Genomic DNA, 26,083 nt, shown 5'->3' with positions numbered 1-26,083 from the left:
AGGATTCCGTAACCTAGGCTAATATAAGGGTAGCTTTAGAAAAGATTGTACCTTTTCCTACATAGCCAAGGATTTTTCAGAAGTGTACCTGCCAATAATCACAACTGCGAGCCAAATTCACACTTGGGCCTTGTCTACAGACAACTCCTACTGGTGCTGCCACCATTTCTGCTGGAAGTCCTGGTGGAAGCCTTAGTATGTGCAAGGTTTTGAGTGATTTCCAGCATTTTAACTGCTAGGGGTGAGATTTCGTGCTGCACCTCTGTGAGGCACAGTGCAGAACTTGCCACCCAGCTGGAGAGGAGTTGGGTGAAGGCTATGGTGGTGGTGGCTTTAACCAATTTTGCTCTCTCCTAATCCTGGTCTGCTCCGGGGGCTGGAGAGGCAGCTGGCTTCCCTATGGACTGCGTGTTGCGACTCTGCCTTCAACACACCCCTCCTACCACCAACCCCTGGCACTCCCCCTACACCAGGACTTGTAGTGGGGTCCTGAGAAGGCAGCCAGAGTTCTTTATTATGGGAGTCCTCTCCTGGCTGGAACCAGGGCTTTCAGACCTTCTTTGTGCTTGGACCCTTTCGCCCAGCACAAACGTGGGGCAGAACGGGGCTGAGGATCTCACTCGGTCATGTACACCACAGTCTGGGTTCAGGGTTAGTAGAGGTGTTGGAATTGCAGCCAATAATAAACGAGAAAAAAGTGACTGTTCAAGAAGCTGAACTGAAGAGGAGATACATTTTTGAATTCTCTAAATCAAAGATGCTGTCATCTCCAAGTTAGCTGTCTCCTTTAGGGCCAGGCTGAGGAGACCCTTGTTCACAATGAATAAGTACCTCGCCCAACAAATAGCCCCTTAGGCTAGTCACTGCGAACAAGGGTATCACTATTAGGCCTTTAGGCATTTGCAAGGTGACTGTCAGAGTATCTGGGCAAGTGTCAAGGACTCGTACCTGAGGCCTGCTTTTGAGGATCAAGGTTCCCTTTCAGAAGACACATCTCCCTCTGCTCCACTGCTTGCACTGGGGTCGTCCTTATTACGAGGGGCATTTCTTTCTCTACTTGATTCAGAGGGTGCCTTCGTTCTGGTCTTCTCTTTCCTTTGCTGCTGTTTTTCAAGCTTTGCCAGCTATTAACAAAGAGAAAGGAAAAGAAACACTTTAAAAAATACAAACAGAATATTAGACAAAAGCACCAAAAACTTCCTGAATTTGAACCTCTCTTCTGCAACTACAATAAAAACATTTTCAATGGTTCCTAACGTCACAAGAAAAGTGAATAATTTATAAGATGTGATCTCAGTGGATTGGAGGTGAAAAGAAGAGCGCTCATCCTCATGCTCTTCTTTTGGGAGTGCAGTACCTGGTCATTTGACAATATGGAAAACTGATTAAAGACCTGGATCAAACAAGGAGGGAGAGTTTAATTACAAAGCCCCGGAACCACAAAGGGACTTAGGCCTCACAATGCTGAGCACTTCGGCACCTAACTTTTAGGCATCTAGAAAAATCACAGGAACACCACTGCAATCCACAAAGCCTGAGTTGGGAGATGGGTGCCTTAGAATGCTATCTGCATAATCCAGTACAGTGGGCAGGGAACCAACGAGGACAGGGCGGGTGTGCTAAAAAACCTCACCCTTTCTCAGAGACAGGCTCTTAAGTCCAGGCTACATGGAGGCACCTATCTCTGCTTAGTGAACCATGAATGGGAACCCACCTGGAGTCAGTCACACTCACTCTCTCTGGCCCAATGACTATTTAAGTATTTATTCACAGTGAAACAGTCATTGGACCAGAGAGACAATGAGAATGACTCTGTAGTCCAGAGGTTAGGGCGGCCACCTGGGAGACCCAGGGTCCAATCAGCCTGCTCCAATCACTCTTTCATTATCTATCCACAGTGGAACAGCTTCAATGGGAGAGAGTGAGGGGGCCACACACCAGGGTATCCCATAGCTCATTGGTCAGAGTACTCTCCTGAGAGGTGGGGGACCCCTGGGCAAATCCTCTCCCGCCTTCTGGCAAAGAGGGGGTGGAATTGAACCTACATCTTCTACATCCCAGGGGAGTGCTCTAACCACTGGGTTAAAAGTTAAAAAGTGGGCACTACCACCACCTCCTCCTCCTAGATTTGAATAGGATATGATCCGGTAGACGGCCTCTGAGCATGCTTACCAGATCAGACCCCATACTTGGGTTAGGCGGCCAACAAATGTCTTCCCTGGCCTGTGAATCACTCCGGGGCTTCAGCAGGAGAAAGGTGTCTGGACACCTAGAGGGAGGGAGCAGCACGCATGTCCAGAGGCAGAAACTTAGGCACTAAGGGAAATTTTACCCTGAAAACTTAAGCACCAAGTGAGTTTAGATGCCTACAGAATTTGGCAGGAGTTCTGTGAATTGCGGGGGAGCCAAACCCCAGACATAGGTGCCTACCCCCAAACTTAGTTGTTTAAGTCTGAGGTTTAGATGCCTAAGTCCCTTTGTGGATCTGGGCCAAAGCTCTTGTAGAATTCCAGTGGAAACTCACCAGCTGTACAGCCTCGTGTTTTAGAGGGGCTTCATAATTTCAGCCATTTCTTATTCTGTAATGTTATGACTAAGGCAGAGCCAGGAACCAAATAAAGACATCCCATGTTCCGAGACCCAGCCTACACGACCATGCTAGAGGGGAATGTTATCTTTACAGAGGAAAACATTTGTATGCTCCAAAGCGAGGAGAACAGAACACCCAATTTCAGCCACATCAGAGAGAAATCTCTGCTAACACTGTAGAGCTAATATTCAAAAGGAAAATAATGAAGAAATCATTTCTCAATGTAGAAGCCTTCAACCCAATGTGAAAAACCAAATTAAGTTGAATGTCGGTGTCACTTTGGCATTTATCTCCCATTTTTCAGAGAAGCAGCCTGCAACACACTTCAGGTATGTTGCTTATCAATAGCTACCCTACTGACTAGAGACACTTCATGATTTTAGTTTATCAGTTGATTTGATTTTCTGTAATCTACTGTAATGTATCAAACTGCTTTTTCCAATTTCTTCTGGGTTAATAATGTGTTAGCTGCAAATCATCATTTCAAGGCCATCAGGACTTTTTGGGAATGAAATCAACAGAGAACAAACTGAGCTAGTTTACGTGTTACTATTCAGCAAGCTGAGAAACAGCCTCTTTTTCCTGTCTGAGATGGTATAAGTCATGAGGACAAGTATGTAATATTTCACCCAATGTATATGTATCACCTATATGTACAACAGTCTAAATCCCATATTATATAACATGCGCATTAGTTTCCCAGCAATACTACAGATAATACAGCAAGTGAATGTTTTAGGTGATAATGGAAAATTGGTACATTTGCATCCAAGGAAATCTACGGTACATTTGCACTGCAAACACCAAACAAACAAAAAACCACGGCAGCGAGTCTCAGAGCCCAGGTCAACTGACTTGGGCTTGTGGGGCTCAGAATAGCAGCGTAGATGTTTTCACTTGGGCTGAAGCCCAGGCTTTGAGACCCTGCCCTCTCACTGGGTCTCAGAGCCCAGTCAGTTGACTCAGGCTCGCTGCCGTGGGATTTCTTCTGCGGAGTATTTGTACCCCTAAAGTAGAATTGTTATTTTAAGAACCTTTGTAATTTTTGGCTGTTCAGCCTCTCACAAAGCACTGACAGGTGGTACATGCAGTTCATGCTGGTGGTTATTTATGTTGTGGTAATGGTAAACTCCAAAGGCCCAAATCAGAAGCAGAGCCTCATTGAGCTCAGCCCAGTGTAAACACGACTGTCCCTACTGCAAGGAGTTAATCTAATTTAAGAAGCAACACAACAAGTGTGACAAATTGCACAAGGGAAGGAAAAACTGAGGGTGAGGGAACAGAATGGGAACATGCTAACATGAAGAACTCAAACATTCCCAACCAGTTTTAAAAAATGTTATATGTATTTCGATATGTGCAAATAATAAATAAATAAAAACTAACTAAATAAATACCAGCAATCTTCAATCGCTTAGCCCTCAACCTAGCGGTTGTTATCAGTTACATTTATAAATCCGATATTAACCTCCAGCTACACCAATGCAAAGGTGCCATGAGGAGATGGTAGACAAGACCCACTACGACAAACCTCTCTTAAGGTAGCCAAAAACCTCTAAGAAGTTACTCGTGTTATCAATGTGTTTCCTCGTAGAATTACAATCATTCCCTTTACTGAAACACACTTAAATCGCAACAATGACCCACCTACCTAAAATAATGGTGGCGGAAACAATTTCTGCTCCAGCTGTGTAACCGTACCTTCCATAACTTTTATTTAATAGTTTGTGATAATGATGTGATTATCTGAACCAGATGAAACCCATTATTTTGTAACCGATGTTCTCCTGCTCCTCATATTATTCAATTGTTTAAAAAACAACATATGGCACCATGGATCAAACACAGTCAAATTTTCTCTGAGAACACTGTGAACCAACCTAAGAAATCTAAGTCTGTACTTTCTGAACTTGGAAAGCAGCAGTGTATGCAAATTGTGGAATTTGCATTATGAAGCAGAAAAGCCACAATGTTTATTCTATATTTTTATATTATATATTTGAAGTGCAAATGGACCAGATATGCTCTTAGGATAACAGTCTTCAAGTTACTGGATAGATGCATGTGAAAACAAAAATACAACCTCGAAAGAAATAGTAAAGACCCATGTATATTTAATGAAATATTTGCAAAGGTCATTTTTATCGGTTGAAACAGTTCATATTTCTAAAAATCAAATAGACTAAACCAAGCAGAATAAGGCACTACAGATAGAAAATTAACTAGAGATCTAAAGGCAACTCCAGATCCATCTCAAAGCAGGTCAGGAATCCAGGTGTCAGTATTTGAATAAACCCCTTTCTTAGAGGATGTGGCATCTTTAATAGACAAAAAATGGGAACTGAGATAACCGGGTAATTCAGTCCTGTCCCTGGGTTGCAGTGGTTGAAATGGCAGTATTCTCCCCCCAAAATGGAAATGATGTAACAAATGGCTTGAAGAAAAAAAGGTGCCCACCTTTTTAGTTGCTAAATTAGCCTACAACTTGTGTCATACATGGGATGTAGTATCTATTACATAATACTTTATTAAAAGATTAAAAAGCAGATTGTTACCCTCAACAAAAATACAAAGAACTCGTGAATGACATGTATGAGACAACAATCTAACTATGTACTTATATGCTACCATCACCGTACCATTAATCCATGGGTCAGAGTTCAGATACTTGGGATGTGATCAAATAAGTATTCCTAGTACAAGACTTATTTTGACCTTCGCTTTTCACTTCCTTGCTTTTAAGTGCTTGGGTTTGTTAAAATGATGTGATAAGCAAGTACAATGTTGTCACTATGTTTAAAAAGAGTTAAGTTAGTTCCATTTTTTGGCTTTGGATAGAATATAATCTGAATTGTAAACACTCTGGTCCAACAAATCATGTCTTGCAAGCTTTCAATGTATTACTGAACTTTTTATAAAGATCACAATGTCCTTTGAGATGGTTTTAAAAACAAGCATAAGACATTTTATTGTTACCATTACACTGTGTTTGTTGATTTGTTATTGTTGAGAGACTTCATGTGTGCAAATGCTGTAGTCAATGAAGAGCATTTCCATATTTTCCAAGACATCCTGAGAGGATCACAGACTACATACCTTGTTAAATGAGTATGGGCTGCAAGGGGAGCAATTAAGCCTTCAAACTAATTAGGAAACCATAATTTTCAAATGTAGACCCTGGAAACTCTGACCATCCAATCTACTGATACAGTGTCCTGGAGCTCATTTGTGTTATCTTTCCGGTCCTCAGCCAGAGAGGGCCAGGGGGAAGGGAGAACACACCATACCAAACCAATCAGTTACACAGAAATAATCCTCCAATTCCACCCATGTGTTCTGAATCAAGAACCCATGGTTATTTCTTTAAATATCAGCTTCAGTTTTGGTTCAGCTGCTGACTTCCTGGAGCATGGCAGGAGTCAAAAGTGTCTTGAAATATCTCAGGTGTTGGAAGGCTATTTTTCTCCTCATCCCATATAAAAATGCAAAAGCCCTCACTACACAGAAGGCAACTTCTTCCATTTAATATTCATATTTTCTTTCGTTGTGACTGAGCTGATAATCAAATAATCTGGAACTATGTAAATACACATTTTTTCCACCGCTAAAAAAAAAAAAGCCCTTAAATAATCAACATGCAGATTAACTGATGTATGCGATAACAATTTTGAAAAAGGTCAACATTTACATCTGGGTTGACAACTTCTGTGCCAAATTCTAGCATTAGGCAATTTAACAGTACATGACAGATCTGAAATCCTAAAACTGGAATTCTTATAATGGAAAGCTTGACAGAACGTTAAGACAGGAGGTTTCATCAACACTGAAATGTCTGCCATTATGTCAGTTGTAGAGTCATGTCATGTCACTTTTAAAAATCAATTTTGCCTTTAATAAAAACACTCTGAAACAAGCTGGCATATCAAGTGAAAGAAAGCGCAGACTCAAATAAAGTAAAAATCTTAAATGAACCAAACTGTACCATGGAATCTCTTTGGATAGTAATTCCATGCTCTAATAATAAGAATATAGCAGTAGGGATATACTATCGATCACCTGACCAGGATGGTGATAATGACTGTGAAATGCAGAGAGATTAGAGAGGCTATAAAAAACTCAATAATAATGGGGGATTTTAGCTATCCCCATATTGACTGGGTACATGCCACCTGAGGACGGGATGCAGAGACAAAGTTTCTTGATACCTTAAATAACTGCTTCTTGGAGCAGCTCATTCTGGAACCCAAGAGGAGAGGCAATTCTTGATTTAGTCCTATGTGCAGCACAGGATCTGGTCCAAGAGGTGAATATGGCTGAACTGCTTGATAATAGTGACCATAACAATGAAATTTAACATCCCTGGGAGGGGGGAGACACAAAAGCAGCACACTACAGTAGCATTTAATTTCAGAGAGAGGAAGTACACAAAAGTAATGCACACTGGAAAACATAATCCCAACTATACATATAAAATGATGGGGTCTAAATTAGCTGTTACCACTCAAGAAAGAGATCTTGGAGTCCTTGTGGGTAGTTCTCTGAAAACATCCACTCAATGTGCAGCCGCAGTCAAAAAAGCAAACAGAATGTTGGGAATCATTAAAAAAGGGATAGATAAGAAGACAAAAATATCATATTGCCTCTATATAAATCCATGGTACGCCCAACATCTTGAATACTGCGTGCAGATCTGGTCGTCCCATTTCAAAAAAGACATATTGGGATTGGAAAAGGTTCAGAAAAGGGGAACAAAAATGATTCGGGGTACGGAACGGCTTCCGTATGAGGAAAGATTAATAAGACTAACCAATTTATTTGAGCATAAGCTTTCGTGAGCTACAGCTCACTTCATCGGATGCATTCTGTGGAAAATACAAGTTGGGCCATTTCCAGCACAAATCCAGGTTTTCTCCCCACCCCCCACACAAACCCACTCTCCTGTTGGTAATAGCTTATCTAAAGTGATCACTTCTCCTTACAATGTGTATGATAATCAAGGTGGACCATTTCCAGCACAAATCCAGGTTTTCTTCCCCCCCCACCCCCCGCCCCCTTTCCACACACACAAACCCACTCTCCTGTTGGTAATAGCTTATCTAAAGTGATCACTCTCCTTACAATGTGTATGATAATCAAGGTGGGCCATTTCCAGCACAAATCCAGGGTTTAACAAGAACGTCTGAGGAAGGGGGGTGGTAGGAAAAAACAAGGGGAAATAGGTTACCTTGCATAATGACTTAACCACTCCCAGTCTCTATTCAAGCCTAAGTTAATTGTATCCAATTTGCAAATGAATTCCAATTCAACAGTCTCTCACTGGAGTCTGGTTTTGAAGTTTTTCTGTTGTAATATCACAACTTTCATGTCTGTAATCGCGTGACCAGAGAGATTGAAGTGTTCTCCGACTGGTTTATGAATGTTATAATTCTTGACATCTGATTTGTGTCCATTTATTCTTTTACGTAGAGACTGTCCAGTTTGACCAATGTACATGGCAGAGGGGCATTGCTGGCACATGATGGCATATATCACATTGGTGGATGTGCAGGTGAACGAGCCTCTGATAGCGTGGCTGATGTTATTAGGCCCTGTGATGGTGTGCCCTGAATAGATATGTGGGCACAGTTGGCAATGGGCTTTGTTGCAAGGATAGGTTCCTGGGTTAGTGGTTCTGTTGTCTGGTATGTGGTTGCTGGTGAGTATTTGCTTCAGGTTGGGGGGCTGTCTGTAGGCAAGGACTGGCCTGTCTCCCAAGATTTGTGAGAGTGTTGGGTCATCCTTCAGGATAGGTTGTAGATCCTTAATAATGCGTTGGAGGGGTTTTAGTTGGGGGCTGAAGGTGACGGCTAGTGGGTTTGTGTGTGTGGAAAGGCGGGAGCGGGGGGGGGGAACCTGGATTTGTGCTGGAAATGGCCCAACTTGATTATCATACACATTGTAAGGAGAGTGATCACTTTAGATAAGCTATTAACAGCAGGAGAGTGGGGTGGGGGGAGAGAAAACCTTTTGTAGTAGTAAACACCCATTTTTCCATGGTTTGTATGTATAAGAACATCTTCTGTATTTTCCACAGTATGCATCCGATGAAGTGAGCTGTAGCTCACGAAAGCTCATGCTCAAATAAATTGGTTAGTCTCTAAGGTGCCACAAGTACTCCTTTTCTTTTTGCGAATACAGACTAACACGACTGTTACTCTGAAACCTGTCATTAATAAGACTGGGACTTTTCAGCTTGGAAAAGAGATGACTAAGGAGGAGATATGGCGGAGGTCTTTAAAATCATGACTAGTGTGGAGAAAGTAAATAAGGAAGTGTTATTTACTCCTTCTCATAACACAAGAACTAGGGGTCACCAAATGAAATTAATAGGCAGCAGATTTAAAATAAACAAAAGTATTTCTTCACTCAATGCACAGTCAACCTGTGGAACGCTTTGCCAGAGGATATTGTGAAGGCCAAGACTATAACAAGTCTTTTTTGTTGAAGAATTGTCACTTTTAGGTCTCTAATCGAGTGACCAGAAAGATTGACGTGTTCTCTGACTGGTTTTTGAATGTTATAATTCTTGACATCTGATTTGTGTCCATTTATTCTTTTACGTAGAGACTGTCCAGTTTGACCAATGTACATGGCAGAGGGGCATTGCTGGCACATGATGGCATATATCGCATTGGTGGATGTACAGGTGAACGAGCCTCTGATAGTGTGGCTGATGTGATTAGGCCCTATGATGGTGTCCCCTGAATAGATATGTGGACACAGTTGGCAACAGGCTTTGTTGCAAGGATAGGTTCCTGGGTTAGTGGTTCTGTTGTGTGGTGTGTGGTTGCTGGTGAGTATTTGTTTCAGGTCGGGGGGCTGTCTGTAAGCAAGGACTGGCCTGTCTCCCAAGATCTGTGAGAGTGATGGGTCGTCCTTCAGGATAGGTTGTAGAGCCTTGGTGATGTGTTGGAAAGGTTTTAGTTGGGGGCTGAAGGTGATGGCTAGTGGCGTTCTGTTATTTTCTTTGTTGGGCCTGTCCTGTAGTAGGTGACTTCTGGGTACTCTTCTGGCTCTGTCAATCTGTTTCTTCACTTCAGCAGGTGGGTATTGTAGTTGTAAGAATGCTTGATAGAGATCTTGTAGGTGTTTGCCTCTGTCTGAGGGGTTGGAGCAAATGCAGTTGTATCGCAGAGCTTGGCTGTAGACAATGGATCGTGTGGTGTGATCTGGGTGAAAGCTGGAGGCATGTAGGTAGGAATAGCGGTCAGTAGGTTTCCGGTATAGGGTGGTGTTTATGTGACCATCGCTTATTAGCACCATAGTGTCCAGGAAGTGGATCTCTTGTGTGGACTGGTCCAGGCTGAGGTTGATGGTGGGAAGGAAATTGTTGAAATTGTGGTGGAATTCCTCAAGGGCTTCTTTGTCATGGGTCCAGATGATGAAGATGTCATCAGTGTAGCGCAAGTAGAGTAAGGGCTTTAGGGGACGAGAGCTGAGGAAGCATTGTTCTACTTCAGCCATAAAAATGTTGGCACACTGTGAGGCCATGCGGTTACCTATATCAGTGCTGCTGATTTGAAGGTATACATTGTCCCCAAATGTGAAATAGTTATGGGTGAGGACAAAGTCACAAAGTTCAGCCACCAGGTTTGCCGTGACATTATTGGGGATACTGTTCCTGATGGCTTGAAGTCCATCTTTGTGTGGCATGTTGGTGTAGAGGGCTTCTACATCCATAGTGGCCAGGATGGTGTTTTCAGGAAGATCACCGATGGACTGTAGTTTCCTCGGGAAGTCAGTGGTGTCTCGAAGATAGCTGGGAGTGCTGGTAGCGTAGGGCCTGAGGAGGGAGTCTACATAGCCAGACAATCCTGCTGTCAGGGTGCCAATGCCTGAGATGATGGGGCATCCAGGATTTCCAGGTTTATGGATCTTGGGTAGCAGATAGAATACCCCAGGTCGGGGTTCCAACAAGAACCAGTCCAACAAACTCCAACGAGAGACTGCTGAATTGGAATTAATTTGCAAACTGGATACAATTAACTTAGGCTTGAATAGAGACTGGGAGTGGATGGGTCATTACACAAAGTAAAACTATTTCCCCATGTTTATTCCCCCCACCCCCCACCCCACTGTTCCTCAGGCGTTCTTGTCAACTGCTGGAAATGGCCCACCTTGATTATCACTACAAAAGGTTTTCTCCCCGTCTCCCCCCCCACTCTCCTGCTGGTATTAGCTCATCTTAAGTGATCACTCTCCTTACAGTGTGTATGGTAACACCCATTGTTTCATGTTCTCTGTGTATATAAATCTCCCCACTGTATTTTCCACTGAAGGCATCTGATGAAGTGAGCTGTAGCTCATGAAAGCTTATGCTTAAATAAATTTGTTAGTCTCTAAGATGCCACAAGTCCTCCTTTTCCTTTTGCGAATACAGACTAACACGGCTGCTACTCTGAAACCTGACATTTAGGGTGGTTCTTATTTGCCTTTTGGCATTGGAGCCGTTCACATTCACGTTTTTAAGCTTTCCACTGCAACCACGAGGGAGGTATTTTTTATTTATTTATTAGTATTTTTTAATGAAAGCTGAGATTCTCATGAAACGGTATGACTGGAACGGATCCTTCAGAGAAATACCAGATATCCTAAGACTCGTGATTCAAATCGTATGAGTTAGCAAACACTGCCGCTGGAGAAAACAGCAACTGTTAGTGCCAGGGCAGAGGGCCGTGGCTGTTTTTCATATGTGCAATACACTGTGGGATGGGCTTTATATACCGAGATTGGGGAAGCAGCACAATTAGCTGATCCTGAGAAAAAGCAACGGTTAGGGGATCCTGCCGATACAGCAGAAGAATGGCATCTGCTTTTTGCCTCCGGCAATGTAAATGTTCAAATATACACAGATTACATTTGGGATGCCAAAACGTTATTATGCAAAATTAAAAATAAGCCAGCTTTCCCCTGCATTTAAACCAAGAGCACACAATTTTTATGAAGGGATTTAGATAAGGCACATTTCTAATGAAAAGGGGAAAAAATTATAATTGGATAATGTGGTATTATGGTATCATTCTTAACAGTTATGCAAAGCTGCACAAAGATAAAACAGCTGTCAGATAAACTTCACGATTAGTGCTGAAAAGCCCTTGCATTTTGCTTTAAATTCTACTGCTATTACAAGATGCAAAACAAACTGATGCCACAAACCAAAACCCCACAAAACTTTGTGAATAAAAGAAAGATAGTCTGTCTTTCTCAAATCCTTTATCAGAGAAGCAAAGCAACATGAATTCCACTTCTATTTAACCTTCAGCTCTGATAGATTTTCACAAATAAAATTTGTAAAACAAATGGATTTAACAAAAAATGGCCAGTCAAAGTGTTTCTCTTGAATCCTGACCAGATTAGGAAGGATTAAGTGGGCAACAGCTCGAACTTTCAACTCTGCAAACCTGTGCAAATCCAACTTCTGGTATTAACCGAAATGAGTTTAGTAGCAAAGGCTGCCTTTGCTCAATTCCTAGTGAACATATTCCACTACTTCTAATTCCTCAATATTAATCACTGTAAGATGAAAAGTATGCAACTGGTATGAATCTTCCACTGGAAGTGCATTACTTCTTGCTAGTACAAGGAGTGGTTCCACCAGGACAGGTTATGGATTACTGCCCAATCCTGACAAAAAGTTAATGACTGAAGTCAAAGAGACTACTCATGTGAATGAAGTTACCCACAAACTTCTGTCTTTGCAGGACCAATCACTATATGAGGTGTTGAGTTAAGAATACTTCCTACACATTGTAAGCTTTCCAATGATGTTTCAGAGATGTTTGTAGATAAAGTTTATTGAACAGCGGGAAAAAAGTCCCCAAAACAAAATAAAACAAAAATGCTTCAAAGTTTTGTTAATAGCACCTTCTGATAGTTAGGGGTATGTATTCTTAAGAATAAGTTGAGGGCTTTTGTGTGTCTAGACCATTGCAAGTCTTAACAGATTTCTTCTAGTTACATGTATTAGAGGAAACTCTACAAAATACATTGTCTTCATAATCAATCTAGAAGAAAAAAAACTAGACAACTCATCTAAAAGTAAGAAACCTTGCAAATTAAACAAACCTCATTATTCGTTATTTGTATTTTGTTAACACCTGGGAGCTCCAATCATGGACCCAGACTCCAACACCGTCTTAGGTGCTGTATCAACACAGAATAAAAAGAGAATCCATTAGATCATTGTTTGTTATGCTTTAAAATAATTTACAGAAGGACAAGATGGCTGAGGGGATTAGCAACAGGATATACAGCTTTTCACTTAGTGATGTGAATCCGGACCAGGTCAGTAGTAACCAAAAATAATTACCTGATGTCTGTCTAGAAACCTGTTATATAAGATCAGTGTACAGGGCTATCAGTCCAGTTACCAGTGTCCACACCGTGAAAAAGCACCACCAAAATTAGCATTAACTGACAATGCTCGGAGCAGTCTTGCCAGACAAGTGAGAATGGGCACTGGCACTGAAATGCACTCCAACCCCGCAAGACAATCCCATCAGGTGCCTTGAACTACACTCCAACCCTGAAAGACGGGCTCGCCAGGTCAGATTTCAGCCACATTGGCAGAGCAGTGTGAGGAAGCTTGCACCGCTACTGCTCATGTTGTACTTGTTCTGTAGAGAGTAAACTTAAGTCTCCAAGTTTGTCAATCCAGCACCTTTGACAGGGACTAAATTCCCACACAGAAGCAGAAGTGTGTTTTGTTGCATTTCTTTAAAGAAAAGGAGCTACTTTACACAATTCAACTTGGTTTTTTTCATTGAGCAAGTTTTACATCTACGGACAAATGAAAGATGACAAGCACTGGATAGCAACAGGCAAAGCAAAGTCTCATCTAAATGGGCTAACCTCATCCCTGCTGTCAACAGAGTTACACCAGGGATTAATTTGGCCCAAAATTCAGACAGGAGCTTGTTTAAAGTCTTGTTCATTGAAGTATATTTTTCATTAGAACAGATCAGTTTTATGTGGCAAGCAAAAATATTACATAAAAGTGAAAGACATCAATTTTATGGTTAATAATGGATCAAGACTTTTTCTATATGATGTATATTGTCTGCTCCTTTTCTTGGGACAATAGTATGCTCCTGAAGGAAGGTCTTGGCTAGCTAATTATCTTCATTTCTGAGACAAACCTGTTAATCAGAGAAGGATAATTTTTTAGTCATTTCCAAACAAAACTATATTAACTAGTCTCAGCAACAAGCATGCAATGACAAGGAGATACAGTCCAGGGCTGACTGGACTTACATTTGAAGTTCAGCTACAAGAAAGTTCCTTATCTACACGACGAAAATTAAACCCTGTAATTCATCATGGTTACAGCTCCACCACATGACATACCATATATAGGGCTCAGATATTTTTACCACATCCTCTGACCCTGCTCAGAGCAGGTCTAGTTGACACAGAAGTAAACATGTCAATGTAATTGTACCGGTGGTAGCAACAGCAGGAAATTTTAAGAAAAAGTGTCTCGGGTAGAAAAGGTCCAAAGAGACAAGCGTCATTTCTTTCTCAAATGTTATCTTGCTCTCATGCAGAGGAACTTGCAAGTCAAATGCCTCTGCCTCAGATATTAAAATATTTAAATTAATGTTTTAAGGCTGGAAATCTCTCTTTCATATAGTCTCTAAGTAAACAGGTCTATGCTTTGTTAAGATATGCTTTGTTTATCTTGCTTAATTCATATATTTCTTTCTAATGTAAATTTCAATTCCTTTGGGTTTCCACGTGAAGAACTGAATACTTGCTTTACAAAACACGGAAATCAAATAGGTGGGCTAGATTTTCTATGATTATTAGAAGATTCTTTTAATGTTTCTTCCAAAATTTATTTACGTAGCTCTACTTTTTATCATTTCATTTTTCTTTTCTTCTCTTTTTGTCTTTTTAAGTTAATGATAATAAAATGAAGTTAGCACTTTTGTCTTTGAGGGATGAATGTTAGCCCTTCTGTCTTTCACAAGTGTAACTTTATGAAGCAGTTCTTCAGGATTTTCCTGCAGTTCTTCTAGGTTTGAGGAATAAACTGCATATGTATGCAATGTATTGATCAATCAATCAACTATATTTGTATACAGTCAGTTTTATAACATGTCAAACAGTTGGTTCAAATTTCAGAGTTTCATCTTCCTCTGATTAAATATGGACTAAAACATTTGCAAGACATTGCCATCTACTGGCTATGAAGGGAATGCAATCCAGAAATCTACCAGCCATACATGTCACTAGGTACTTCTCAGACCAACAGGAATGAAGGGTGTTCTCCCATGCCTCTGACGGGCCTCCACAAACCTGAGTAAACCCCTATCAAAGATGCTCTACAACTGAACCCAGCCAGGTTGTTTGTAGTTTCACTTCTCCTACAGCCTATGGTATTCACTGTACATTATCCTCCCGCTCAAAATGGTCCAGCCATTCAATCAGGAAACAGAAACAATTCCACTTGACTATGGTGACCAATCATACCACAGGTAACAAACAGCAAATAGACTGAAGAGTGTGCAAGTATCCACCCAAACTATCCAACAAATAGTTATAGACAACAAATACATTCTCAGAAATCAGCACTGGTTTGAAAATGTTTTGAAAACAGAAAAAAAATATTATGAGCCCAGTGAATAATATTGGCAACAAATAATTCAGCTAACTTTAGTACTAATATACAAATTAACACAACATTATGCACAGGATATGAAATATTAATCCATGGAAAAGGATGAGGTCCAACAAGAACACTACATAACATTCACTTATTATTGAAATGAATGAAAAAAATTGTTGCAATACAGTGTTGCACTGTTAAATAACTCATCTATCAAGCATTTGATTTTACAGAATGCTAAAAAGCTGAAGAGCATGGCAACATTTCCAGCTTGAGCCCATGTACTCTTTAAAGGAAAGTTTCTTTTTTCTATGACTCTCTGAAATGTCCCATTACCTAACATTTCAGGGGCTGTTCTTGTGTCTAGTGAAGAGGCTCAAATGTGAATGGGAGGGATTATTCTATTGATTAAGGGTGTCATCATACTGTTAAGAAAAATACGATCCTTTTTAAATATTTCAGCTGTTTTAAATACCATTCTTGTTGAGCGGCCAAGAACAATCAAAATCCCAGCCCAAAGAAATTAAGTTTAAATGACTTACCTCTCACACAAACTTCTGATCAAACAAGGTCCTAATCCCAGTTGCACTGACTGACCAAAATGTCTGACTTTAAACTGAGTGTGAAAACAGGGGCCAATAATTTTTTTTTTAAAATGAACCCTTAAGTAAGGCTCCTGAATAAAAGTTTGCCTGATTTTTCATAACTGCTGAGCACCCTCAGCTTCTGCTGATTTCAGGGGCAGCTGAGAGTGGCTCACCATTTTCGGAAAAAAAATCAGGCCAAACTTCTTGAGGATCTCATCTTTAGGCACCCATTTTCGAAACTCATGGCCTGGACTTCCATTTCAGTTTGTCACTGACAGGCAAAAGAAATTAATATTCTCACCTGCCCAGCTTCTTTGTTTCTCTGGCTCTATTCTGCCAGCAATGTACCTATGCTGCAACGGGGAAAGAATGTATCTATGGCTTAAAAATAAATAAATAAATTCTGAATTATTTTCTTGTCAGCCAATAATCTGGAAGCTATATCCTTTGACATGGTGTTTTAGTTTTTTCTTAATGTATTGTGGTAATTTTTTTTCATGAGGATGGGCCATCTTGTCCATTTCACGTTATTGGATTCAAAGTAAAAGGTTCCAGAAATGAACATTTACCACAATAATCAACTACAGCAGCTGGGTTTATCATTCCCGAATGCATTTTAACAAAGATGCCAAGTCAAGAAATGGCTATTGCCGTGGTATTTTTCATTATTGTTAAAATATATGTTCCATTTCTCATTCATAATCACAAGTTTGGAAGCTTGATACTGAAATCGATTTCCCCTAGAGCATGTTTCCCCTTCACTACATCTGTGGTACTGTCTGGTCGTAAGAAGAGTTGTAACTACTGGATTGAACTAACTGAATAGTTCACACACACACACACACACACACACAGAGCATGGGGTTCGTGTTTTAAAAGAAAAGTTCACGAAACTAAAACCTTGCTCCTGCAAAACCTTCTGCATACCATTAACTTTATCCACGTGAGTAGTGCCAGTGATCACGCGAGTGAAGTGAGGCAAAGCCCATGCAAAAGCATTTTTAGGAACCAGGTCTATGGTAGATTCCTTAGACAGGAACAAACAATAGGCCAGCGCAGTTTAGTTTAGCATGAAAGCTTCACTTAAGATCTAGTCCGAGTTCCTGCCTAACACAGGCCACAGAACTATACCCAGTGATGCTTGGATCAAGTCCATAACTTCTGCCCCGTTCAGAGAGACATCCCATCCTGATTTAGAGACTTCAGATGACAGAGAATCCACCACATCCCTTGGTAAGCTCTTCTAGCAGTCAACGGCCCTCACATAAAATTTTGATCTAGCTTCAGCTTCCAGCCATTGTATCTTTTTGTGCCTTTGACTGCGAGGTATAAGAGCCCTCTAGTATCAGAAATCGTCTCCCCATGAAGGTACTTATAGACTGTGAAGGGTTATATTCTGGGAGATTGACAACATTAACCCCTAGGCCCCAGCTCCTCCCTCCACCTTTGGGGAGTCTTGAATCCTCCATGGTGCTAGGAGGGAGCAATGCCTGGAATCATAACAGGACTGGAATTGTACCACCTGCAGGGGCTGGCGCAATAGAGAGGAAGGCTTCTTGGGACCTCCTTCCTTGCACACCTACAGAAGGACAAACCAGCCTGGCACTTGGCAAGTTTTTCCAACATTTAGACTAATAGTGTAATGTGCTAGATTGTGAATTAGTTGCCCGAAGGCAAGACATTTGAAAACAGACTGGACAAAGTACTAACAAATACTGTAGGTAGCAAAACTGCATTGGCAGCAAATGGACCAAATAACCCAAAGGAATTAACTTTTACGATTGTACAAACCAAACCCGCTGAAAGAGTTCCCATCCTTTGAGTTACCCCTCTCTCCACCCTCCGCTACTCCTCTCCCTTATCACACTGTCTACTGGACATGGAAAATTCTCTCTTCTCACACACACAGGTTGAACTGCACTCAACTGAGGCTGATTTTTGAAGCCCAATTCCATTCAAAATGACTCTCTCACACACACATAATCTTACACACACGAAAATGTGAATGAGAAATTTTTTTAGATGTAGTTGCCTCTAGATTTCCCTGGGAAAGGTTATTATTACCATGGAAATTTAGAGGCACCTACAATTTAAAAAAAAAAATGTAAAAGGGACGTGGTGTTTGTTGACTGTGAGAGGAGCAAGAGATCTTCCCCTACAGACAAAAATGAAGTTAAAGCACTAAGAATTTTAAGAGCCCTCAGTGCCTAGCTGCTGTGCAAAACACAAAGTCACCCCAAAGAACAAAAAAAAAAAAAAGCTTTATGTAGTATGGCTTACTTAAATTAAGCATAAACCTGAGACAACTAAAGGGGAATGCTGTAAATAGGGCAGAATACAACTCACGGAAAGGTTTTAATACTGTTCACAAAACCATATGCAAACAAGAAAATGGAGGGTAAGCTTTCCATAAGTTATATAAGCTCTCTGAACAATATAAGTATAAGCGGAGCTGGTGGTGATGCCTATCTAAGGTTGTCTAACACTTTCCATGATAAACCCCACTTTCAATCATTTATAACCTGCCAAACTTTAACTCTTCAGACTGGAGTCTTCCTTTCTCACTGTCTCAAGGTGATTTTCTTTTCTTTTTTTACGTTTCAACAAATGGCTCAGACACTTTCCTAATGCAGATAGGGGAAAAATAAGTATTTTTGCCAGTGTTAAAAAATGTTTCCAATTATTTCTTTGAAGGGCTCTAGCACTTCCATATCTTTAAAAAGGAACTCAAAATTTGGGTGATACTCCTGAGGTCAGCACCACACCTTTTGCTGTTTAAAGAATGTTAATATTGCTAAATCAACAATTCCAAAGTTCGGAAGTGTCAGAATTAGGGGTGCCTATCCAATCTTAATTCAGCCCGCCTGTGCGTATGAATTGATATTGCCTTTAATCACATGACCATGCACTATTTGTTCCAATTTGTTCTACAGGATTCCAGCCTCAGTGTATGGGATGGACAGCAAATGAGTCCGAGGGCAATGAGGAGACGAAAAATGTTCTCTTGTTGTTATGGCACTGGCCTGGGACCCAGGATAGCTGAACTCTACCTCTGGCTTTGCCAAAGACTCTATGTGATGTTAGGGGAGGCTATTATAACGCACACAAACAAGAGGGCCCAATTAAGGCTGCATAAAGAAAAACTTTATTATGGCCATTCCTAGCATTAGAGTGCTTGATTCTGCAATCTTTGGGAGGGTTAATGGAGTTTTCTCGTATATAAAATAAAATAGACCACAAGCTGAGAGAAACATGATTTTAAAAAACAGATCATACTTTAAATTTCCAGAATTGTTTGAACGGAGGAGAAAAGCACTTTTTACACCTCATTCTTGAAAATCCAAGTTCCATTTTGAAAACAGTTCACACAGAATGCTGCTAGAGTATGTTGTGCTTTTATACCTCCCTTGAACGATGAACTGTGAAAAGCAGTTAGTACAAATATGCTGAAATTGCGCATCATTTTAAAACACTAACCTAGAAATCTGAATGAACACACTTCCAGCAATACCTTCCAGTGCTTTCCTGCTAAACAGGCCTGCTATAAATAAGCCTGTTTCATCAATAATAAATTATGAATGTACTCAACAGGGTTTGTAAAATAGATGTCGATGCTGAACCATTCAATAAAAATGAACCTTCCATAAACAGCAGATTTACTCAACAAGCTAAAAAGCCATAAATTGCTGGTTGATCAATCAATCATGCATTCACAGTGAAGGCTGCCATAAATAGTGTTGCAGCCTGGAAATACTTTTTTAGTATTATTATTTCTGTCATCTTTGTATTACTGGTTTTATTTTATCAGTTTCTGTGCTTTGCAGAAAAAATCATGCTTCATCACCTCTACTAAAAAACCACCCATAGGAAAATTAAATCTCTGTTTTGACATGGCTGATCTAAGCAGTTGCATAATGTGAGTATATATAGAAATTACATCCCAATGTTTAGATCAGAGCACAGAAGTAACAGATATTTAAAAAAAAAAAAGAGAGATATCCAATGAAACTATGGGTGGTTTTACATATGATATCTAGAAGGAAGTAAATCAGCTTACTGTATGTACATGGTTAACATTACTCTTATGCTATTTACATAACAAGCAAAAAAGATTTAAAAATGAGACTGGAAAATGGGAGTAAAATGGTGATTTGTCCATTTGTGATACTTTGCCAGTCAACTAACTAAGAGCTGAAATCTGTGCAATCACTTGGCACCTGTCCAATGGAAATCAGAGGGTGCCCCCTCCAATGAACCCTGAAACTAGTGTATATAAAATGGAGGTTACCGTGCGCTCAGGGGAGTTGACTGAACCCAACACAAGAAGCTGCAGAATCCTAAATGCAAATAATGCCGTGACCAACCACGTGGAAAGGAGTCTCTCCCGTCCCTGGGTTAAGAGGATAAGAAGTGGTGGTGAGATTTCATCTCAAAGGTTGTATTTCCTCTTCTGTTCTTTGATATAAATAACTATAGGTTATCTTGCGGAGTCTACACTCTCTGGTGAGACCTCAAGTAACCATATTTTAGATTTTTACTCCTTTATAAATCCAAGCAAATTGGTCTGAGAGAGACTGAAAAGAACAGTTTTAAGCAATTTCTTTTAACAGTCTCAACTTGTCCCTCTTGGATTAATCTAGTCAAAGAGAAATAACCACACTCTTCACAGCGCCTTAAAGACAAGTGCACCATTGGAAGTCTGATAAATGTGGGGTTTTTTAGAATTGTTGATCATAAATAAACGTAATAAGAAATCCTGGTAATTTGCATTGTTGTTTGATAGAACTACTGACCCTCAACTCTAGTCTGTGATAATTGCTTGCAGGACTGTATTCTGTGCATAATAATACACAACACTGATTACGTGTATATTTGAGTGCGGAAACGCTGATTATATATTAATGTGGTTCTGGGAAAATAAATAAATTGTGGTTGGTTAAGAATAAGCAAGTGTCCTGATTTGAGACATATTGTTCAAGTTAAAAGCTGAACATAAGAACAGCCACACTGAGTCATACCAATGGTCCATCCAGACCAGTATCCTGTCTTCTGTCAGTGGCCAGTGCCAGATACTTCAGAGGGAATGAACAAAACAGGCGCTTTATCAAGTGATCCATTCCCTTTCATCCAAGTAGGCTGTACTGCCACCTGGCCGAGAGGAGAACAGAAGGCTGGTGACAGTTCAAAGCTGTCGGTCGAGCTGCCCACTGGATGACCTCTGTGGGCTGGAGCACGTGCGAAAGGGACTAGGAGTTGGTAACAATGTTGTAGTGATGGAAGGCTACACTGGATAATGGCTGGTGAGAGACCTTGTCAAAGGCTTTCTGAAAATCTAAATACACTATATCTACTCTTCAAATTATTTTTTGGCCTGCCTAATTACACTTTTACACTTGACTTGCTAGAGTTTATGCTCCTTTCTATTTTCCTCAGTAGGATTTGACTTGACTGGAAAAAAAACCAGCATTAAACTAGTACACTAATGCTCCCTGGACTCAATAAAAGAGGTTATCCTATTGGAATCTAATGTTTTGGCAAATTTAGTTTGTTAGATTTCAGCTTTAAAATCTAACTGGCGCCATAGCAAATTCATAAACTGACCACCTTTCAAGCTTAAAGGGGTGAAGCACTCTGCACCGGCCAGCAGACCTAGGCCAGTACGCATGTGTGGGGAAATGCACTCTGCACCCTCTAAAAGGGATGGAGAAGCAGCCACTGTTCTGGGTGCTTCCCATAGGCCCCCTGTGATTGACTCGGGGCAAAATGCCTCTACAGGCTGCAGCTGGTGTTTTGCAACTTTGAACCCTCCCCTACCAGCGCACTGTAATTTTAAAATATAATCCAGCCATAACTGTTTTATGCTATTTTCCTTAATTTTAACTAGGGCTGTCAATTAATCGCAGTTAACTCACGTGATTAACTCCAAAAAATTAATGGGGACTAAAAAAATTAATGGCGATGAACTGCAGTTTTAATCGCACTGTTAAACAATAGACTATCAATTGAAAATTATTAAATATTTTGGATGCTTTTCTACATTTTCATATATATTGTATTCTGTGTTGTAATTCAAATCAAAGTGTATATTATTTTTGTTACAAATATTTCCACTGTAAAAATGATAAACAAAGAAATGGTATTTTTCAATTCACCTCATAAAAGTACTATAGTGCAATCTCTTTGTAATGAAAGTTCAACTTACAAATGTAGATTTTTTTTTACATAACTGCACTCAAAAACAAAACAATGTAAAACTTCAGAGCCTACAAGTCCACTCAGTCCTTCTTCTTGTTCCGCCAATGGCTAAAACAAACGAGTTTGTTTATATTCACAGGAGATAATCCTACCCTCTTCTTATTTACAATGTCACCAGAAAGTGAGAACAGGCATTTGCATGGCACTTTTGCAGCTGACATTGCAAGATATTTATGTGCCACATATATTAAACATTCGTATGCCCCTTCATGCTTCCGCCACCATTCCAGAGGACATGCTTCAATGCTGATGATGCTCATTAAAAAAAATAATGCGTGAATTAAATTTGTGACTGAACTCCTTGGGGGAGAATCGTATGTCCCCTGCTCTGTTTTACCCGCATTCTGCCATATATTTCATGTTATAGCAGTCTCGGATGATGACCCAGCATGTGTTGTTCATTTTAAGAACACTTTCACTGCAGATATGACAAAATGCAAAGAAGGTACCAATGTGAGATTTCTAAAGATAGCTACAGCACTCGACCCAAGGTTTAAGAATCTGAAGTGCCATCCAAAATCTGATAGGGATGAGGCGTGGAGCTTGCTTTCAGAAGTCTTAAAAGAGCAACACTCCGATATGGAAACTATAGAACCCGAACCACCAAAAAAGAAAATCAACCTTCTGTTGGTGGCATCTGACTCAGATAATGAAAATGAACATGGGTCGGTCCGCAATGCTTTGGATTGTTGTCGAGCAGAACCCATCATCAGCATGGATGCATGTCCCCTGAAATGGTGGCTGAATCATGAATGGACATATGAATCTTTGGTGCAGCTGGCATGTAAATATCTTGCAACGTCAGCTACAACAGTGCCATGAGAATGCCTGTTCTCCCTTTCAGGTGACATTGTAAACAAGAAGCGGGCAGCATTATCTCCTGCAAATGTAAACAAACTTGTTTGAGTGATTGGATGAACAAGAAGTAGGACTGAGTGGACTTGCAGGCTCTAAAATTTTACATTGTTTTATTTTTGAATGCAGGTTTTTTTGTACATAATTTTACATTTGTAAGTTCGACTTTCATGATAAAGAGATTGCACTAGAGTACTTGTATTAGGTGAATTGAAAAATACTATTTATTTTATTTTTTTACAGTGCAAATACTTGTAATCAAAAATAAATATAAAGTGAGCACTGTACACTTTGTATTCTGTGTTGTAATTGAAATCAATATATTTGAAAATGTAGAAAACATCCAACAATATTTAAATAAATGGTATTCTATTATTGTTTAACAGTGCGATTAATCACGATTAATTTTTTTAATCACTTGAAAGCCCTAATTTTAACTCTTTGTTACTGTAAAATGGACGTTCCGAGTCATGCTCATACCTTAACTAGTATTGCTCAGTTTTTAAAAGTGAATGGAAAATAATTTGAAGATGTATAATAGGTAGATAATTATACATTTCTGCCACTAGCTGACATTTTTCTCTGTAATGTAGAATTGTAATTACATATTGTTTTTTTAAATCTGCAGGCAATTAATCTGTTGCTGGTTAGAAAAGTGATACCAGCACTGTTACTCTAGAGCCTGAAAAATAATAAAATGTTCACCAAGGTAATAAAAAGCAGATGATATATAACCACAAGGCATAATGGTCTATAACTCGTGTTTAATTATACTGTAACTTACCCTGAGGTATTTAATATGAATCACCCCAACACTATTTACTTTCTTTGCTCCTCCTTCAATTCTGAAATTCTAAGCCTGCTAGATTACAAAGCAAAAAGATTTTGTTCATGAGCATCATTACCAAATCCGAACAGATAAGTTTTATCTAATAAGCAGACATGCAGAACAGTAGGTCATGCACTCACTACTCGTTTGCCTCTTGCACCTTTATTAAAAAAAAGACAACCCACTGTCTATTAGCCTACTAGTTCTCCCCATCCTACACAAATTAATGACACGCACCAAAAACACCCCACAAAACACCAGTCTCCATTGTGTCTCGGAGGCAAAATACAAGATTACTTTGCAACCGTGCCATCCCTTTCACAACGTATTACACCTGAAAGTTGCAATAAACAGTCCTCCAGCCCATAAAAAAGCCAATGACACAACCATGGCTCAGTATACCACAAGTGCCGGATCCTGTGCCACTGAATTCAGTGGGAGCTGACTTCAACCGGTACAGAATCATGCCCGAAGAACCACCAGGAACAAGCATTAAGTTATTTCAGTCACCAAGGAGTCAACTTATGAGAACTAAAGAAAAAGTCACATTTTCACCTATCCTAACAACAGAGAGAGACTGCCAAACAGATTAGTCTCAATACTGAACACTGCAGTATTGCCAACCTCAAGTTCAACATCATGAGACTGGCTTAACAATCATGAGATTTTTTTTTAAATTGACTCTTTCTTTGTCTTCTAGTTCCTGAGCCTCTGGAGTGCCCCCGTTTTATGTCTTCAAGCTTGTTGCCACAAAAACTAGAAACTTACTAGAAATTTACTTTGTTTTAATGAAAGCTGAGACTCTCATGAATTCTCCTGATTCTAACAGTTGGGTTTGAAGAATAACACCAATACCATGGGACTGTTTTCAGAACTGTATGTTCTAGAAGTAGCTTCATGTATGGATAAACCTAATCTTAACCTCAAATTGTTGGTTAAGGCAGATATACTACATAAATTAGCTGTTTCTCTGGTTCATAATATGCCAGATAAGGGATGCAATATCTGCACGTAGTAGCTTCTGTCCGTGATATATTCCTTTTGACATGCCAGCATTCAGCATGGAATGCAACAAAATGCAGCAGTCAGCATAGATGGAATTAGATTAAAGTGTAATGAGAAAAAATAAGCAGTCGTCAGCTTTTTATTTATTATTATTTACTGCTTTCTTTATGGTTTAGTTTAAGGCAAGATTTTAAATACACACGAGGGGCTTGCCTTCACTGCACCAGTTTGCTCGAGTTACTCCACTTGAGGGCTAGCCTCGCTCCGTAAGAGCAGAGTGAGGGGACAGCTACACAGCAAAAGCTGGGCATGGTGTAGCTACCTGTGCTACCTTCAGTTCCAGCCTTGCTAACAATAGCAGGGAGGAGAGTGTAGCCCAGGCTTCAGTGCAGGCTAGCAGGGTCTGGGCCGGGCTTGTACAGAAGCCCACATTGCCCTGTCTTCCCTGCTCTGGTTACCCCCGCTAGCTGGATTCAGGCTACAGCTTTTGCAGCGTAGACGTACCCTGAGAATCACCACGCGTCCAAACACTCAAGCTGCACAGAGGGATTGGATTAGCAGCTGATGGGTGATTGCAACTTGACCTGCTGCATCCGCACTGCATTACTACCTTGAGCTTCAGTAGCACACTAGCTCCAACCCACACAGGCCCCCACGGGCCAGGTAGCTCAAGCTTAAAGCACCGCTTCACAATGGCATTATGGAAGCTTTGATGTCCAGGCTATATGGAAAAAACAAACAGGTGGCACGTACTGTAAAGAACAATCACCCATGATGCCAGACATTTTCACTCCTTTCTCCACTAGCTTTATTTGCGTTCATCTGTTTAGCCAGTTATCATCCGCTAATGGTGTACAGATTCCAGCTGGCATACATCTGCTGAGTTATGACAGAAACTCAAAATGCACCCTCTTCTGAGAAAATGTGAGCAAAGACAATATTTCTGTGAACAAGTTAAACGGTTAAGAATTAAAGTGCCAGTACAGTTTTCATTTATGCAAGGGAGAAACTAAGGGTTGGTTTACACTGAAAAGTTACATCATCGTAGCTACGTCTCTGAGGGCTGTGAAAAATCCACACCCCGGAGAGACGCAGTTATGCTGACCCAACTCCTGAAGTAGACGGCGTTAGGCCGACAGCAGAAATCATCTGTTGACCTAGCTGCCGCTTCCCGGGGAGGTGGATGTCCTATAGTGATGGGAGAACCCGTCCTGTTGCTGTAATAAGCGTTTACACTGAAGCGCTACAGTGATGCACTCTGGCATGTTAAGCGTAGACATAGCCTTATGCATGGGAATAACGTTACACCACTA

General features: G+C 40.4%; 1 protein-coding gene across 1 annotated transcript in view; it reads right to left on the bottom strand.

Moving 5' to 3' along the window:
- The window catches only part of DTD1 (D-aminoacyl-tRNA deacylase 1), a 96,992-nt gene that overhangs the window by 9,798 nt on the left and 61,111 nt on the right, over positions 1 to 26,083 (bottom strand). The window contains exon 5 of the mRNA XM_074947195.1: positions 949 to 1,124. Coding sequence (XP_074803296.1) covers positions 969 to 1,124 — 156 coding nt within the window. The 3' untranslated portion in view covers positions 949 to 968. The remainder of the gene's footprint in view (positions 1 to 948; positions 1,125 to 26,083) is intronic.

Source organism: Natator depressus, chromosome 3 (assembly GCF_965152275.1).
Source record: "Natator depressus isolate rNatDep1 chromosome 3, rNatDep2.hap1, whole genome shotgun sequence".
In the NCBI taxonomy this organism is placed as follows: domain Eukaryota; kingdom Metazoa; phylum Chordata; order Testudines; family Cheloniidae; genus Natator; species Natator depressus.
The sequence above is the reverse complement of the archived record's forward strand: the minus strand, read 5'-3'. Positions and strand labels throughout refer to the sequence as shown.